The sequence below is a fragment of the Pongo abelii genome, chromosome 1, assembly GCF_028885655.2.
Source record: "Pongo abelii isolate AG06213 chromosome 1, NHGRI_mPonAbe1-v2.0_pri, whole genome shotgun sequence".
In the NCBI taxonomy this organism is placed as follows: domain Eukaryota; kingdom Metazoa; phylum Chordata; class Mammalia; order Primates; family Hominidae; genus Pongo; species Pongo abelii.
The window spans coordinates 182,769,326-182,788,098 of NC_071985.2; the positions used below are offsets into that span (position 1 = coordinate 182,769,326).

General features: G+C 36.5%; 1 protein-coding gene across 2 annotated transcripts in view; it reads left to right on the forward strand.

Annotated features, from left to right (window-relative positions):
- The window catches only part of FAF1 (Fas associated factor 1), a 534,212-nt gene that overhangs the window by 468,501 nt on the left and 46,938 nt on the right, over nt 1-18,773 (forward strand). For both annotated transcript variants that reach the window (XM_002810838.5, XM_063712405.1), the window contains 2 exons: nt 10,332-10,412; nt 11,472-11,549. In XM_002810838.5, coding sequence (XP_002810884.1) covers nt 10,332-10,412; nt 11,472-11,549 — 159 coding nt within the window. The remainder of the gene's footprint in view (nt 1-10,331; nt 10,413-11,471; nt 11,550-18,773) is intronic.

An 18,773-nucleotide genomic window follows, 5' to 3' on the forward strand; every position in this document is an offset into this window, starting at 1 on the left:
CCTGTTGATGGATATTTGGATTATTTTCTAGTTTTTGGCTGTTACAAATAAAGCTGCTATGAACATTTGTGTACACATTTTGTATAGGCATATGGTAATATGGTCATTTGTATTGGGTAACTACTTGCTTAAGACTGGAATGACTGGATCATACAGTAGATAGATGCATAACTTTCTAACAAACTGCCGAAGTATTTTCCAAAGTAGTTTTACCATTTTACATTCCCAACAGCAGTGTATAAGAGAGTTCCAGTGCCTCCACATCCTCATCAACACTTTGTATGGTTAGTCTTTTCTTTTTTTTTTTTTTTTTTTTTTTTTTTGAGACAGAGTCTTGCTCTGTCGCCCAGGCTGGAGTGCAGTGGTGCGATCTCGGCTCACTGCAATCTCCACCTCTTGGGTTCATGCCATTCTCCTGCCTCAGCCTCCCAAGTAGCTGGGACTACAGGCGCCTTCCACCATGCCCAGCTAATTTTTTGTATTTTTAGTAGAGACAGCGTTTCACCATGTTAGCCAGGATGGTCTCAACCTGACCTCGTGATCCGCCTGCCTTGGCCTCCCAAAGTGCTGAGATTACAGGCATGAGCCACTGCACCTGGCCTGGTTAGTCTTTTAAACTGAGACATTCTAATAGGTGTGTAGTGGTGTCTCACTGTGCTTTTAGTTTGCATTTTCTTGACGATTAATGAGACAGCATTTATTTTTTGGCGTGCTTATTTGCTGTCTATGTGTCTTTTGATGAAGTGTCTGCAAATCTTTTGTCCATTTTAAAATTGGGGTCCTTTTATTTTTGTATTTTGAGAGTTCTTTATGTGTTTTAGATGCAAGTCTTTTACTTGAAATGTGATTTGCAAAGATTTTTCTCTCAGTCTATGGTTTTCTCACTATTACTTTCTTTTTCATAAATACCAATTTATTTCAACATATTCTGCAGTGAATATTTTGCATTTAGTAGTAGAATTATAGTTTTATTGAGGGAACATAATATACAGAGATTTATTTTATTGTTGCTTACTATTCAAAAATATTTCTTACTATATCATGATAATTCACTAGAATAAATATTAGATAGCATTTCCCTGGCCAAGAAATGTTTTATAACTCTTAAGTTTACTGTTAGATGAACAGCTTATAATTGTAGTAATAATATTTGTCTTCTACATACCTCACATTTAATTTTTAACTTTGATTTTTAATTTTTTTATTTTTACTTTTGTGGATACATAATAGTTGTACATATTTATGGTGTACACATGATACTTTAACATAGGCACACTCGATATCATTTTCAATTGTCTTTAGGAGAAAATAAGCTTAAAATTTTGATGAAGTCCAATTTAAATATTTTTTCTTTTATGTATCATGCTTTTGGGTCATATTTGCCTTACCTAAGGTCACTATTTTCTCCTATGTTTCCTTTATGTATTATAGCTTTAGACTTCACATTTGGTCTATGATCCACTTTAGTTAAATTTTGTATATAGTGTGATGTATGTATTGAAGTTATTTTTTTCAGAGTCAGGAAGAGATGGATATCCAGTAGTTCTAGTGCTATTTGTTTAAAAGGTTTTCCTTTTTCCACTGCATTGCCTCTGCACCTTTGTTAAACATATGTGTTGATCATATATGCATAGGTCTATATCTGGACTTTATTTTTTTTCCTTTTTTTTTTTCTGTCTTTACAACAGTACCATACAGAATTACTATTACTTCAGCTTTGTAATAAATCTTGAAATCAAGTAGTATAAGTCCTCTAATTTAGTTATTTTATTTTTTTTCCATAATTCTTTTGGCTATTCTAGGTCCTGTGCATTTCCACATGAATTTTACAATCAGTTTACCAAAAAAATTTTTGGTGGTATTTTGACTGGAATTATGTTGAATCTGTAGATAATTTGGAGAGAATTGACATAAAAATATTGATTCGTCTAATCCACAAGAATGACTTATTTATCTCTCCATTTATTTATGTCTTTAATTTCTCTCAGTAGTGTTTTATGATGTTCAACATACAGATTGTTTGCATCTTTTGTCAAATCTATCCCCAAGTATTTCATATATTTTATGCTGTTATAAATGATATTTTTAAACTGTAAGTTCTGAGTATTTGTTGCCAGTATATAGAAATATAGGCTGGTCCAAATGCAGTGGTGTTTACAGCTAATTGACCACAACCAGTAACAAATTTCTTTGTTCTTTCTCCACTCCACTGCGTCACTTGACTAGAAAAAAGAAAGAAAGAAAGAAGGGAGGAAGGGGATGGAAGGGGAGGGTGTTGCTTGTTATTTTATATTCTGCAGCCTTACTAAACTCACTTACTAGTTATAATAGCTTTTTGGTAGAATCCATAGAATTTTCCACATTTCTGATCATTTTATCTGTGGATAAAGACAGTTCTACTTCTTTTTCATTGTAGATGCCTTTTATTAATTTTTCTTGCCTTATCAGATTTGAAAATCAATCAGTGTAATTTATGATATAATCATCTCAGTGGATGCAGAGACAACATCAGACGAAAGCTAATCTATTCCTGATAAGAATTTTCAGTAAAATAGGAATTGAGTAAAATGTCCTTAGCCTGATAAAGAGGGCATCTATTTAAAAACAAAAACAAAAACAAAAACAAAAACAAAAACAAAAAAACCACCCTACAGCTAACGTCTTACCTACTGGGGAAAGATCAAATGTTTTCCTGCTAAGATCAGGAAAAAGGGAGGGATATCTGTTCATATCACTTCTATTCACCATTGAATTGGCAGTTCTAGCCAGTCTAATAAGCAATAACTCCCCATTCTCCTTCCCCTCAGATTCTGGCAACCTCTAATCTACTTTCTGTCTCTATGAGTTTGCCTATTCTAGGTACCTCATGTAAGTGGAAACACAATGTTGATCCTTTCACATTTGAAGCACAATGTCCTTAAGGTCCATCTATGTTATAGTATATATAAGAATTAAAATTCTTTTTATAGCTAAATAATATTCCACTGCAGGTATATACCATATTTTGTGTATCCATTCATCTGTTGAACAGTTGGATTATTTCCACCTTTTGGCTATTGTAAATAATGCCACTATGAACATGTGTGTACTGGCCATTTATACATCTTCTCTGGAAAATGTCTATTCAAGTCCTTTGACTTTTTTCTTTTTCTTTTTTTTTTTTTTGAGACAGAGGTTCACTCTGTCGCCCAGGCTGGAGTGCAGTGGTACGATCTCGGTTCACTGCAACCTCTGCCTCCCGAATTCAAGCAATTCTTCTGCCTCAGCCTCCTGAGTAGCTGGGATTATAGGCATGCGCCCCCACACCCAGGTAATTTTTGTATTTTTAGTAGAGATGGGGTTTCACCATATTGGTCAGGCTGGTCTCGAACTCCTGACCTCAGGTGATCCACCCACCTCAGCCTCCCAAAGTGCTGGGATTACAGTTGTCCCAGCCCTTGACCATTTTTTAATTAGCTTGTTTAGTTTCTTTGTAGTTTAGTTGTCAGAGTTTATTATATATTCTGGATAGTAATCCTTTATCAGACATCACGTGCAAATATTTTCTTCCATTCTGTGGATTATCTTTCCACTCTCTTGAGTGAAAAAGGTTTAATTTTGATGAAGTGTAATTTTTCTGTTTTTTCTTTTTATGCTTTCAATGACGTACTAAAGAAATCATTGCCTAATCCATGGTCATGAAGATTTTCACCTATGTTTTTATCTAAGAATGATATGGTTTTAGCTCTTAAATTTGGGTCTTTGATTCATTTTGAGCTTTTTTTTTAATATGAGGTATGATGAGGGTCCAGCTTTATTCTTTTGCGTGTGGATATCCAGCTTTCCTAACATCATTTGTTGAGGAGACTGTTCTTTCCTCATTGAATGGTCTTGCCACCCTTGTTGAAGATCAATCCAACATATATGTGAGGATTTCTTTCTGGGCTTTCTATTCTGTTTCATTGTTCTATATGTCTATCATTGTGCCAGTACCACAGTTTCAATTACTGTAGCTTTATAGTAAGTTTTGAAATCAGGAAAGGTGAGTCTTTCAACTTTGTTACTTTTCAAGATTGTTTTGATTATTAGGGGTCCCTTGAGATTCTGTATGAATTTTATGATGGGTTTCTCTGTTTCTGTAAAAAATGGCATTGAGATACAGTCAATTGTTTCTTAAAGAGTTTTGAGGCCGGGTGCAGTGGCACACACCTGTAATCCCAGCACTTTGGGAGGCCGAGGCAGGTGGATCACGAGGCCAGGAGTTCAAGACCAGCCTGGCCAAGATGGTGAAACCCCGTCTCTACTAAAAATACAAAAAATTAGCCAGGCATGGTGACACGCACCTGTAATCCCAGCTACTCCAGAGGCTGAGGCAGAGAAATGCTTAAACCTGGAGGGGTGGAGGTTGCAATGAGCCGAGATCGCACCAGTGCACTCCAGCCTGGGTGACAGAGCAAGCCTCTGTCTAAAAAAAAAAAAAAAAAAAAAAAAAAGTTTTGAATAATGAAGTCTATTAATTTAGCTATGAAGCTCCCATTTCTAGTTTTGTTTATTCCCTTGTCTAGACACAAAGCCATTCCTTTATGGTATCCTTTTCCTTTTACCTGAAAGACTTCCTTTAACTTTTACTGTAATATATACACTATTGATGAATTTTTTCAGGTTTTATATGTTTGAAAAGTATTTTACCTTCAGTTTTGAAAAATATTTTCACTGGGTATAGAATTCTGGGGTTGATGGTTGTTTTTGTTTTTTGTTTTATTTCTTTCAATGCTTTAGAGATGTTGCCCAATTGTCTTCTCAGTTGCACTGTTTCTGATGAAAAGTCGGCTGTCATTGTTTCCTGTACATAGTATGTCTTTTCTTTTCTCCAGCTGCTTTTCAGATTTTTTTTATTATTAACTTTAAGTAATTTGATTATGATGTGCCTTGGTGTAGTTTCTTCATGTTTCTTTTGCTTAATGTTTGTTAAGATTCTTTAATCAGTGGCTTTCTCATTTTCATCAAATTTGAAAAAAATTCAACCATTATTTCTTAAAGTAACTTTTCTTCCCCTCACCCCCACACCTCATTCCCAGACTCCAACTTCACTTACATTAGGCTGCAAAAGTTATCCCAGAGATAACTTTTTTTTTTTTTTTTTTTTTTTTGAAATGGAGTTTGACTCTTGTTGCCCAGGCTGGAGTACAATGGTGCAATCTCGGCTCACTGCAACCTCTGTCTCCCAGTTTCAAGCAACTATCCTTCCTCAGCCTCCCAAAGAGCTGGGATTACAGGCATGTGCCACCATACCTGGCTGATTTTTCATATTTAGTAGACATGTTTCACCTTGTTGGTCAGGCTGGTCTCAAACTCCTGACTTCAGGTGATCCACCTGCCTTGGCCTCCCAGGTGCTGGGATTACAGGCATGAGCCACTGTGCCTGGTCCCCAGAGATAACTTTTACACCTCCTCACCTTGCTTAAGTCCAAAATGAGATCTCTGATCACAGTGGGGCTTCTAGGTTATCAAGATGGATAACCTACCTTGTCAGGTTCTGAATTACTTCATCATTTACATCTCTCACTTTCAGTTTCCTCTTTATTTCTGGTACCTAGAAACTTCTCTTTCTTTGTTTGTTTCTTTCTGACATGCTTAGTAATGCTTTTGAACATACTTGTTATGTTTTACCTACTATCTCTAAGTATTTATATTGAGAGAACTTCAGGTTATCTTGATCTGTATCTGTAGAGATAGATAGCAGGGCCATGTCTCTGATGACAAGGACCTATTGAGAGCAAGGAGCAGGGTATTCATTCTAACCTGGGCATTCAGAAAAACCAATAAGTGTTCTGTGTGTGTATGCATTTGGTAAGTATTTGAAAAAAGTCTATAGCCACTTCAGTTTAATAATTTGGAATTTTGAATTAGTCTTTTAGGAGTTAACTGATGATTACTAATCTTTAACACTACTGAGGGTGTCATAAATTACATCTAAATTTCTGTTTTTGTTTTTTTGTTGTTGTTGTTGTTAAATTCTTACTGTGGGAACCATTTGGCAACTCATAAAATATTTTATTTTTAATAGACATCATTTTCAGTGAATTGTAATAAAATTCAATGGCTGTTGTCTTGGAGATAGAGGACTATGCTGAACTACGTAGTGTGCCACAGTGGGGAAAAAACAGGCTTTATGGTGAGAATGACTATGTTTAAATTCTAATTCTGATACAGATCAGAACTGCAGTAAGATATCATCTCACCTCAGTTAAAACAGCTTTTATCCCAAAGACAGGGAATAACAAATGCTGGAGAGGATGTGGAGAAAAGGGAACACTTGTACACTGTTAGTGGAAATGTAAATTAGTACAACCACCATGGAGAACAGTATAGAGGTTCCTTTAAAAACTAAAAATAGAGCTACCATATGATCCAGCAATCCCACTGCTGGATATATACCCAAAAGGAGGGAAATCAGTATGTCAAAGAGATATCTGTACTAACATTTTTGTTGCAGCATTGTTCACAGTAGCCAAGATTTGGAAGCAACCTAAATGTCCATCAGTAGGCAAATGGATAAAGAAAACGTGGTACATGTACACAAGAGTACTATTCAGCTACAAAAAAGAATTAGATCCTGTGATCTGCAACAACATGGATGGAACTGGAGGCCATTATGTTAAGTGAAATAAGTCAGGCACAGAACTACAAATGTCACATGTTCTCACTTAATTTGTAGAATGTAAAAATCAAAACAATTAAACACATGGAGATAGAGAGTAGAAAGATGATTACCAGAGGCTAGGAAGGGCAGTGGGGTGTGGGGGAAGGTGGAGTGGTTAGGGGGAAGGTGGAGTGGTTAATGGGTACGAAAAATATGGAAAGAGTGAATAATACTGGCCTTTGATAGCACAACAGGGTGACTGTAGTCAAAATCATTGTACATTTAAAAATAACACAAAGATTATAACTGGATTGTTTGTAACACAAAGGATAAATGCTTGAGTGGACGGACACCCCATTTTCCATGATGTGATTAATACCCATTGCATGCCTCTATCAAAATATCTCCCATATCCCATAAATACATAGACCTACTATGTACTCAAAAAAATTTTTTTAACTACAAATAAGTAAATTATAATTCTGACACTTCTTAACAACTCATTATAATACTCAGGATAGAAAATGTATTTAAATAAAAGTTACTAGACTGAAGAATACTTAGAGGCTCCTGAATTTCTGGTATGTAACTGTTGAGCACTGATAATTCCATTTATTCACCCAACAAATATATACTTTAGATGCTTGTCATATGTAAGATAGTACGCTAGATGCTATAGGAAATACGAAGACATATGAAATAGAGTCTTTTACCCCTGGGAGTGTACAGCTCAGGTAGGGACCAGTGAGACAAATACACAAATGAGTGTAACACAGCGCAATATGAGAGCAGTGACAAGTATGTTACAAAGAAAGCTACCTACTGGGGCTATTACTTACTTCTGAGCAATCCACCTTCTCACTTTGGTGTGACAAGGAGTGTTTGAATAACAAGTAGCCCAAGCTATAGCCTAGGCAACACGTAAGACCTGTTTCTGAATCTCATAATCCAGCTGTTCTACCTCCACCCAATCAATGTGTAAAAATTTTTAGTTACGGTGATGTGTCCTCTTAGATTTAGCAAAGGGAACCTCTACAAGGACAGTATTTGTAGGACACAAGAGAAGTTCCAGAGGCACATCTACAGGTTATGAGAACAAATTTATACATGAAGTGTTAACCACAATACCTGGGATTTTCTAAAAAATCTGATAATATAGAATAATATAGGAGAAACACATAAGCAGTTTTCTCTTTCTCAAAATTGGAGATGACTCTGAAGAGGACAGTTGGAGAGGCAAGTATAAAATCTGAGGAACAGATAAGAAGAAATGATAACCATTCACCAACAACTACCAAACATACAAGAAGCTATGACCATGATAAATTTAGGAAAATTCATCCTGAGCCACATGCCCAAGCCAGCCTATCTGTCAGGATGGTCAGGGAGAGCTGTGAGTAAGGGACAGAACACACAACAGGTGCCAAGATCCCTGTATTTGATGACCTTTCATATCTGCTACAGTCTGTTTTACAACAGAGCTGTTTACCGTCTTTTATTATAAACCGTATTTGTGATCAAAGGGCTTCCAGCTGTGATTGCTTTTAGAAGGTCCGTTTTTTATGTGTGCACAGTGGCATAACAAGTCATTCCTGCCCAGCCAGTCAGTTTCAGGCTCAGATTGGGCCAGCCATTTTATGGATGAGCTATGTCTTTTTCTTTAACTTTTGCTGTAGACAATAAGTATTTTATGCCTGGAAAGATAATTTATTTATTTAATATATGCTTATTAAACACCTCCCAAAGACTAGACAGTATGTGGAATACAGAGATATATAATATAGACAAGTTCCCTGCCTTTGTGGAGCTTACAGTGTCATGGGGTAGTTTCGCATTAAATAAATAATTACGTGATAATTAATTACAATTATGGTAAGTGCTTTAAAGGGAAAGTACAGAATGTTGTGAGAAACTTTAATTTGAAAGGATGAAGTCAGGAAAGTAAGGTCAAACTAAAATTTTAAACATCTTGTGCATTTCCCCCATTTAAAATATAGAAAGGTAAGATTACTCTCATAGTTGGTTGATTACATTCAAGAGATATCTAAATTTGAAAAGATAGACTTATCCACAGAGGCATAGGATCCTTAGGAGTTTAATCCTTGGCTAGGCGTGGTGGCTCACCCCTGTAATCCTAACACTTTGGAAGGCCAAGGCAGGCAGATCACTTGAGGTCAGGAGTTCGAGACCAGCCCGGCTAATATGGTGAAACCCCATCTCTACTAAAAATACTGGGTGTGGTGTCGGGTGTGTGTAATCCCACCTACTCGGGAGGCTGAGGCAGGAGAATCACTTGAACCCAGGAGGCTGAAGGTGCAGTGAGTGGAGATCGTACCACTGCCCTCCAGCCTGGGTGACAGAGCAAGACTCCTCCTCAGAAAAAAAAAAAAAAAAAAAAAAAGTTTAATCCTTTAATCAATGACTGAAAGGGTAGACATTATCAGGTTTAACATGGTTTTTCATATTTTGTAGTATAACAATTACCTTCAGGCCAGCAACATCTAATTCTTATTTTAATTTTTAATTTAATTTAATTTTAATTTTTAATTTTTATTTAATTTAATTTAATTTTTATTTAATTCTTATTATAATTTTTATTTGAAAGATTAGGAAGCAATGAAATGTTCCTATTCATACCAGAGCTTTTAGAAATTAGTTGAATTATTGGAACTAGAAGATGTATTAGGCTTCAGGAATAAGGCCAGTCTTGATTAGGTATCTCACCTAAGAGAATGCTGAGCATATATTCAGCCTTGAGTAAGCATATATTGGGGAGACAAAAAGTGAGAAATTAACTGTATGAAATTTCCAGTTTTATAGGTCACAAATATTGGTGGCTTTATATGGTTCTGCCTAATAAATAAATGACCAAAAAGGGAACCTACACTCTAGTGTAGACAGGTGTGGGTATTTATTACTAAAGCTAAGTATATGTATATTGGCTATACTTCTGAATATAACAAATGGGAAATTCTGTTCATGAATTAACTTTTAAATGAATTCGTGATTTAAATATGGGCAGATGGTATAATCATTTCAGAAGCTAAAAATATTCTAAGAGATTTTCAACTTAGATAACTTTTGTTATTCACACTTCATGAGTGTGAATGTAATGGAGAAATACTTAGTTGGTAACCAGAGCTTTAGTGGTGTGATGTGGTGTGGTGTGGTATGGAATGAGGTTAACCAGAGTATTTTGCTTTCGGCCTCTTTCTACAGTGACCCAGGGATTACTTCCTAGTCTTTGTTCTCCCTCCCAGTCCTTAGTTCCAATACTGACAGTCTCCAGGTTTATCTCAGAAAAATCAGGAGAAAGGGAGAAGAGAACTAATAATGAAAATGAACTAAGTGCCAGGTCCTTTGCTAGATAGTTTGTATATTATTGCACTTAATTCTCACAGTGACCCTATAAGACAAATATTATTTCTGTTTTGCAAGAAAGGAAACTGAGACCTGGAGAAGTTAAATAACTCATACAAGGTCACATCGTTTGTAGAGTTAGGATTCAAACATTCTTATTTCCACTATGTACCATGCTGCTCATCTTATTGTTTGTTTGCTTATTTATGTCCTATACACTTTAAAAGTCTCTTATTTAATTATAAGTTCATATAGGAATTTAAAAAAGGGGATTACCATTAGTTTTTTTTCTCTTTTTTTCAAAAAAGAAAGTAATATGTCAAAAAATATTTGAATCTTTTTCTTTAAGGATGAACGTGAAGCCAGAGAAAATGTGAAGAGAGAGCAAGATGAGGCTTATCGCCTTTCACTTGAGGCTGACAGAGCAAAGGTAGGCTTGGTCAAGTACTTCTGGGATAAAGAACTCAATTGTTCATTATTTAAATGCCAACCTTTATCACTTTGATTCCTAAAAATATTGGGTTTGCAATAGAGAAAGCTAGATTTAGTTAACAGAAAGAATATAATCCTATCCATGGTTATTAAAGCATGGTTCATTTTGACAAAATAAAGTTTGTTTCATGAAAAATGAGAACAAAGATGAACCTAGTATCTATCTCATTTTTTTCTTAGTTGGTCTATGATAGAAACCAGCAATTTTTAGAAAGCTCTTTAGGTGATTCTCATGTGCAGTCAGGGTTGGGAACTATTGATTTATTGAATACTTCTTAAGCACCTGCTTCTGTGTTGAGCTTTGAAGGAGAGAGAAAGGAATAGGCCACAGTTTCTGCTCTCAAAGGAAGTTTCACAATGTGGTAGAGTTGACTAAGTAAAGAACACAAGTAGCTGTAACATAAGCCAAGAATCCTAAATGTCCTAAGGGAAGCACTGAGTTCTGTGAGAGTTCAGTGAGTAGGAGTTTCAGTGGAAATTTTTTTCCAGGTTTTTTTTGGAGAGCCAGGGAGTGGGACTGTACTGGGAATGTTTCAAAGAAGAGATGGTATATGTGAACTGGACAGAGAAAGAGCAGTAGGAGGGAAGAGGAAGCAGTATAAGCTAGCATCAGGGGTCCAGAATGCATGGAGGATGGATAGAGGCTGATTAAATAGCTTTAGATTTGGGTACAGAGTAGATAGAAGAGGTCAGAAAGGAAGACCAAAGGATGTCCTGAAGGATCTTGAATGCCACTTTACCCAGAGCTATCAAAGTTATTTGAATAGGAACCTAACATTATCAGAGACCTATGCTTTGTTTTTGCTTTCATTTCCATTCTTGTTCTAGAAAGAAACATTTCAATTACCACAGTATACCTCTGAGTCATGTTGACAATGAGCCTTTGAATGTCACATACTCTTTCTTTCTTTCCTCTTTTCTTTTTTCACTTTCCTTATTTCTCTCTTTGTAAACAAGTATGTGTTAAGTGCTTGTTCCTTTTCTGTTTTATCAACAGAGGGAAGCTCACGAGAGAGAGATGGCAGAACAGTTTCGTTTGGAGCAGATTCGCAAAGAACAAGAAGAGGAACGTGAGGTGGGGCATAATTTTAAGAAAAGTTATTCAAAAGCTGGTTGTATTTCCACTGTATTTGATATTAAAGCTGTTAATATTTCTTTCTTTTTTTTTTTTTTTTTTTTTTTGAGATGGAGTCTTCGCTCTGTCACCCAGGCTGGAGTGCAGTGGCACCATCTGGGCTTACTGTAGCACCATCTCTGCTCATTGTAGCCTCCACCTCCCAGGTTCAAGTGATTCTCCTGCCTCAGCCTCCCAAGTAGCTGGGTTGACAGGCGCACACCACCATGCCTGGCTAATTTTTGTATTTTTAGTAGAGACAGAGTTTCACCATGTTGGCCATGCTGGTCTCGAACTCCTGACCTGAAGTGATCCACCTGCCTTGGCCTTCCAAAGTGCTGGCATTACAGGCGTGAGCCACCGCACCCAGCTGCAAAACTGTTAATATTTCTTACAACTTATTTCTCTCTACTTTTCCTAGACTCATTTTAGTATGGAAGACCTAACGTTTCCTTAATTATTCTTAATCTGTTATGGAACTCTTAGAAAACTTGATCTTTTACTAGATTCATGATTTTCTATAATCTTTCCCTTTTGTTGCCAACAAATATTTGTTGGCAAATATTTCTCATCCTTCCTGGATATTGTTTCACCCTAAGAATGGAAAGATTGTATCTCTTCTCCCTTCCACAGGCTCCACTTTACCCACCAAAAGATACTGTGAGTTACTTTTGTAACATCTTGCATTGAGCCCCCAAATATGGGAAATTCATTTAGCTTCATTGATTTTTTCCTTGAGTTCATGTCATGTCCATAGCAATATAGAGGATTTTTCATTCACTCATTTTGCAAACATTTTTGGGATATGTACTATGTGCCCCAAATTTGTTAGGGAACAGTGATGCAGACATGGATCCTGCCCTCCAGGAGTTCCTACTCTTGTAAAAATAGAATTATAATACTATATGTAAACATTACTATAGAGGTATGCCTAAGGTGCAGTAGGCACAAACAGAATGGGGGTCAAATGACTTCCTAGGCTGGCTTCATAGAAAAGAACATTCAGAACTGTTTTTCAGATGTAGGATTAATGGCAAGATTCACTTATAAAAAGAGGAAGCCATCTAACAAGCAATGGAAAGGCCTGAAGGGCCCTAACTGGGGTTGAGGAAAACTCTGTTAGTTATTACTCTCAGTCAAAGTATGCCACCACTTTCACTTGTTTAACAAATGTTTTTTGAAGAAGACCTGTGCTGAGCACTGCAAGGGAAACAAATGATAATAAAACGTTTTCTGCCTATAAGAAGATATTACATCTTAGAGGGAAGATACAGCCTGTCTAGGAGTAACAGCAAATCAAGAAAAAATGTGCTAAATGACATAGAAATAAAAGCAAAATACTTAGTTCAAGGCCAAAGGAAAAATCTTTTACAGCTGAGATAATCAGACAATGTACAGATGAAGTAATATTTGAGTCAGATCTTAAAAGATATGTGAAACTTAACTGTTTGGAAATCAAAGTTTATTCATGTCAAAACTCTTATGAGTATCTATCACATATATACAAGATATTATGCCTGACAAACCCTAGTCTGCACTCTGAGGACTGTCAATAATGGAAGGTAGAAAATATTTTGTTGAATGTCTTTTGTGTATTAAATAGTCTGTTAGCTGCTTTACATATGCTTATCAATTAACCATTAAAACAAGCTACAAGGTTAGAGATTTATCTTTATAAGTGAAAAAACTGAAGTTCATTGAGGAGTTACACATACAAAAATGAGAACAGCTGAGATTCTCATCCAGGACTTTATGACTATAAAGCTCTTTCTCATACTCCATTCCAGTACAAAGCCCTATATCATTGTGTCCACGGGAGTCATATATGCCAAGTTTCACAAAAGTTTAGATAAGGGAGAAATTAGTCACTATCCTTTTAGGCTATTTCAAGAAATATAGTTTAGGATTCTTGCTGCTTTATGCTGTCGTTCACACATGCACACACTCTCTCGCTCTGTGTGTGTTTGTGTGTATTTTAGTGTATCGTCAACCATACTGGCTTGCTAAAATGTCAAGGGTACACAATTAACTCAATGTTCTGGATCTAGAGCTTGGCAGCGTATGTAATTTCATCTGATGATTTATCTAATTTACCATGAGCTGAAACTTTCTTTCTTTCTAAATGTAGATAAAGCCCATCATCTTACAGAAGACCCTATAAACATAATTCAATATATATGTTCCAGCTGTTAACATGTGAGAGGTTGGGGTACAGTGGGGGAGAGGACAGGTCATATTTTGCACCTAGTCATTACTTAAACTCTTCTATTGATATGCTCCCATAAAATGCGAGTTTGGATAATACTATGCACTCTATTCTCCCTTAACCAAGTGTCACAAAAGCTTTTATAAGTCCCACCATTAAGAAACGGTTTATTTTCATGTAGTCCAATCTTATCCAAACTTATTTGCCCCTTTTTTTAATGGAACAACAATTAACATATCATGGCACCCTACTGTATCACAAACCGCTGTTTGAGAAAAGCTGGTATTGTGCAGCCTCTGAAGAAACTGAGACCCAGAAAGATTATATGGTTTACCAGTGGTCACCAAACTGGTTGAACACATAATCTGGATCAGAAGCCGGGTCACCTGAGTTTTCACAGCAACACTACCTGTCTTCTAACTGGAAATCCTAACCCATATAATTACATTGAGAAACAAGAGTGGTTTTATTGTTTTGATTATCTTCAATATTCTATGATGCTTTAGAAAAAAGAAGTATTGAACAGTAAAATCACCTTGGTTGCAGGGAAATTCCTTAATGGTTAGCCTCGTTTTGCTGTGTGGTAACTGTTGGAGTGAAATCAAACATCTAGAAAAGTATATTGATCTGGTCATTGGCCCTAATAAGGAGAAAGACTATAAGACTATTCTGAAGGAAAAACAACAGCAAAGATCTCCCCTGTTTTATTAATTTATATATGTACTTATTCTTTCCAAAATCAGTTTCAAGAAACTTACATGAATACATGCAATTCAAAGGGATTAAGAAAGAATAGATATAAAGGAAAAGGACAAAGGAAGATAATGCCAAAGATAAGACTAACATGTTGACAACAGATAATCTAGCACAAGCACTAAATTCATGTGATAGGGTGCTGTACTTTTGTTCCGCATGTACCATAAAATCTGTTCTATACTTATCTTGGGCCAAAACAAAGGAAAATATGATAGTTTACAAGTTTTACCTTGTGCGTAACATCAGATCTAAAGGCTAGTTTCTCAGAACTTTTCCACATTTTCTAGCACTGAGATTTTAGAGCAACGTTTCCTATATTCCTGTTCAAGAGGAAGCTGTGCAATGTAGTGAATACTAACCCCAACTATGTCTAGTAGCTACTGTGACAATGGCAAATTATGTATGACAGCTCCTTAAAACTTTTAAAATGTAATTCTAAATCATAAGGCTAAAGTACAATATAGTAAAATCATCCCTGCAAAGGCCCAAATAATACATTTTTTCTGATTAAGGGATGGACTTTATAGTAACTAGAGAAATGCGTGAACTATGTATACTCCAAGAAAGCCTTCCTGAGTACTGCTTTTTTCTACTGAGTTTTTGGTAAGCAGAGAAATTTTCAGCTAAGGTTTTTGGATCTCAGATCTTTTATTCACTCAATATTTAGCAAATATTTAGTTAATCTCCTTCTGTCTGCAAATTATTAAATCAGGTGCTGTGGACATTATGCTGTAGGTGCGAGGCATAGTCCAGCCCTCAAGGAGCTTACTGTCTAATGCAAGAGGGTAGACAAATGCAAAATCACTGCAGGAAAAGATACCATACATTATAAAAACCACTAAAATAGCACAGGATGTTTATTTGGAGGAAGCTGATATCTAACTAGGAAGGCAACAAGAAAGACTTCATGGTGCGCCAGTAGAGATGTGAATTTAAAAAAAAAGAAGACTTCACAGACTTTGATGGTTAAAGATGAAGTAGAAGAGCATTTTGTCTGGACTAATGAATAGATGGACGCATGGTTGGATGGACACCAAAGGGAAGTGCAAGAGTTGAGTAGTCATGAACAAAAGGAGAAAGGCACAGGGCTTGCTCAGGGAACACTAAATGAACAAACTTAGAACACAGTCAAATTATTAGAGCTATGGCTAAAAGGCCTGAATTTTGGCGAATCATGGGTGAAGTAGAATAGATACTAAGCTATTCCCTTTTGCTGATGGTTCTCTAGAAAGAAAAGTTAATTTTTGCCTGTCCACCCAAACTTGTTTCCTTTTATGCCTTCGTGCCACCTCAAGTAGAAAATATTAAGTAATATTAATGACTACTAAGTGGGAAAACAGAAGAACATGGAATTAGAAACCTTGGCACTTTCTCTTCAGTTTTCTGTTTCACCTCACAACCACTCTATAAAATTGGTAATATGGTTTGACTCTGTGTCCCCACCTAAATCTAATATCAAATTGTAATCCCCACATGTTGAAGGAAGGGCCTGCTGGAAAGTGATTGGATCATGAGAGTGCCATTTCCCCTTGCTGTTCTCATGATGGAGTTCTCACAAGATCTGATGGATTAAAAATGTGGCACTTCCTCTGTTGTTCTCTCTCTCTCTCCCCTGCCACCATGTGAAGAAGGGCTTTGCTTCCCCTTCGCCTTCCACCATGATTGTAAGTTTCTTGAGGCCTCCTAGTCATCCTTCCTGTTAAGCCTGTGAGCCAATTAAACCTCTTTTCTTAATAAATTACCCAGTCTCAGGTCATTTTTTTGGTTTTTTGGTTTTTTGAGACAGAGTCTCTCTCTGTTGCCCAGGCTGGGGTGCAGTGATGCAGTAGCACAATCTCAGCTCACTGCAACCTCTGCCTTCTGGGTTCAAGTGATTCCCCTGCCTCAGCCTCCTGAGTAGCTGGGACTACAGGCACCTGCCACCACGCCCGGCTAATTTTTTATATTTTTAGTAGAGACGGGGTTTCACCGTGTTAGCCAGGATGGTCTTGATCTCCTGACCTCCTGATCTGCCTGCCTTGGCCTCCCAAAGTACTGGGATTACAGGCGTGAGCCACCGCGCCCAGCCTCAGGTAGTTCTTTATAGCAGTGTGCAAACAGACTAATACAATTGGTAAGGATGATATTATTATTACTGTTTTACAGAGGATGAAAGTAAGATCATAGCAGGATTTAAAAGCCTATTTTTGGCCAAACACAGTGGCACACACCTGTAATCCCAGCTACTTGGGAGGCCGAGGTGGGAGGATCAGTTGTGCCTAGGAGTTCAAGGCCAGCCAGAGCAACATGGCAAGACCCTATCTCTACTAAAAACAAAAAACAAAAATTTCTTTTTTTAAAATTATACTTTAAGTTCTAGGGTACATGTGCACAACATGCAGGTTTGTTACACATGTATACATGTGCCATGTTGGTGTGCTGCACCTATTAACTCGTCATTTACATTAGGTATATCTCCTAATGCTATCCCTCCTCCCTCCCCCGACCCCACGACAGGCCCCAGTGTGTGATGTTCCCCTTCCTGTGTCCAAGTGTTCTCATTGTTCAATTCCCACCTACAAGTGAGAACATGTGGTGTTTGGTTAAAAAAAACAATAGTTTTAAAAAGTTTTAAGCCTACTTTTAAATTTTTACCTAACATAAGCCTGATAAAAGCAGAACCAGAGCTTCTATCCAGTATTCATTCTACTTATTAATCCAAATTCAAAGAATGAAGGTGGGACCATAAATTGGTTATTAAGGTAAAACTGCTCTTTATAATTTGTATTTTTATCTTATGTAAGTTGCTTTTGTCCACACTGGGCCATAATAATAATCATCCCTGTCATCATCATCATTGGCATTATCACCACTATCGTGCAATTAATATGTGCTAAACTCAGTGGTGATCACTTTATAGACGTTAATTATCTTATTGAATTTTTACAATTCAATAAGGTAGGTGCCAATACATAAATATACCTTATTATAATTATGGAGACCATATATATATATATCCACTATTACTTCAGTAGTTCCAGTTTGAAGTGTTCCGTTGTTCTCATGAACCACTAAAACAGACCAGAAATTCTAGCTTCATGGTGTCCAAATCACAGCGTACAGACTGTTCTTTATATCCAGCAGCAACCAAAAATCATCTATTTGAATTTTGATTTAGGAAATACGATCATTTGCCTTATTTACTTTATCCAGAAATGAGGTCATAGTAGTAGAGTAGTAAGCCATCCATACTCTCCAGGTTGCCAGGAGCAGAGATTGACTGCAGAATCAGGTCAAATCAACTGTCTCTATATGGAATCCATTCTACTCCTTTGGTGATCTCATCCAGTATTATGACTATTATATTGACTATATTATATGACTATATTATATTGTCTATACGTTTGACTCCCAGATTTATATTTCCAGCTCCTCCCTTTCCCTGAACTCCACACTTGAATATCTAACTGCTGGCCCATCATGTCTACTTAGATGTCTCATATACATCAGAAACTTAATATGTTTTAAATTGTACAACTGATCCTACCCTCCCCACCCAAACCTGCTCTTTCTGCAGTCTTCCCTATCTCAGTAAATGGAAAATCTTTCCAGTTGTTAGAGCCAGAAACCTTGGAATTATCCTTGACTTCTCTCGTTTACATCCATATTTAATGAGTAAATCCTGTGGGCTCTGCAAATACATGCAGAACTTAAATGTTTAACTCCACCACTATCATCCTCATCTAAGCCACCATTGTCTGTTATCTGGATTACTTTAGTAGCCTCCCAACTTGATTCCACGTCTCCATTTTTGCCTTTCCTATAGTCTTAATAAATCCTTTAAAAAATCATTTGTCACATCATGTCACTTCAAAAACTTGCAGTGGCTTACATCTCAAAATAAAACCTGAATTCTTACAGTAATTCTAATCAAATATCTACAGGATTTTCTATAGAGATTGATAAACTGATTCTTAAATTTATATGAAAAAGCAATAGAACTGGAATAGTCTAAACAATTTTGAAAAAGAAAACAAAGTTGGACATTACTAGAGTGCAGGACTTACTATAATCAAGACATAGTGGTATTTACAAAAAAAATGGACCCATGAATCAATGGAGTCCAGAAATAGACCCACACATATATGGTCAATTGATTTTCACAGAGATACAAAGGCAATTCAATGGAGAAAGGATAGTCTTTTCAACACATGATGCTGCAACAATTGAATATTTATATCCAA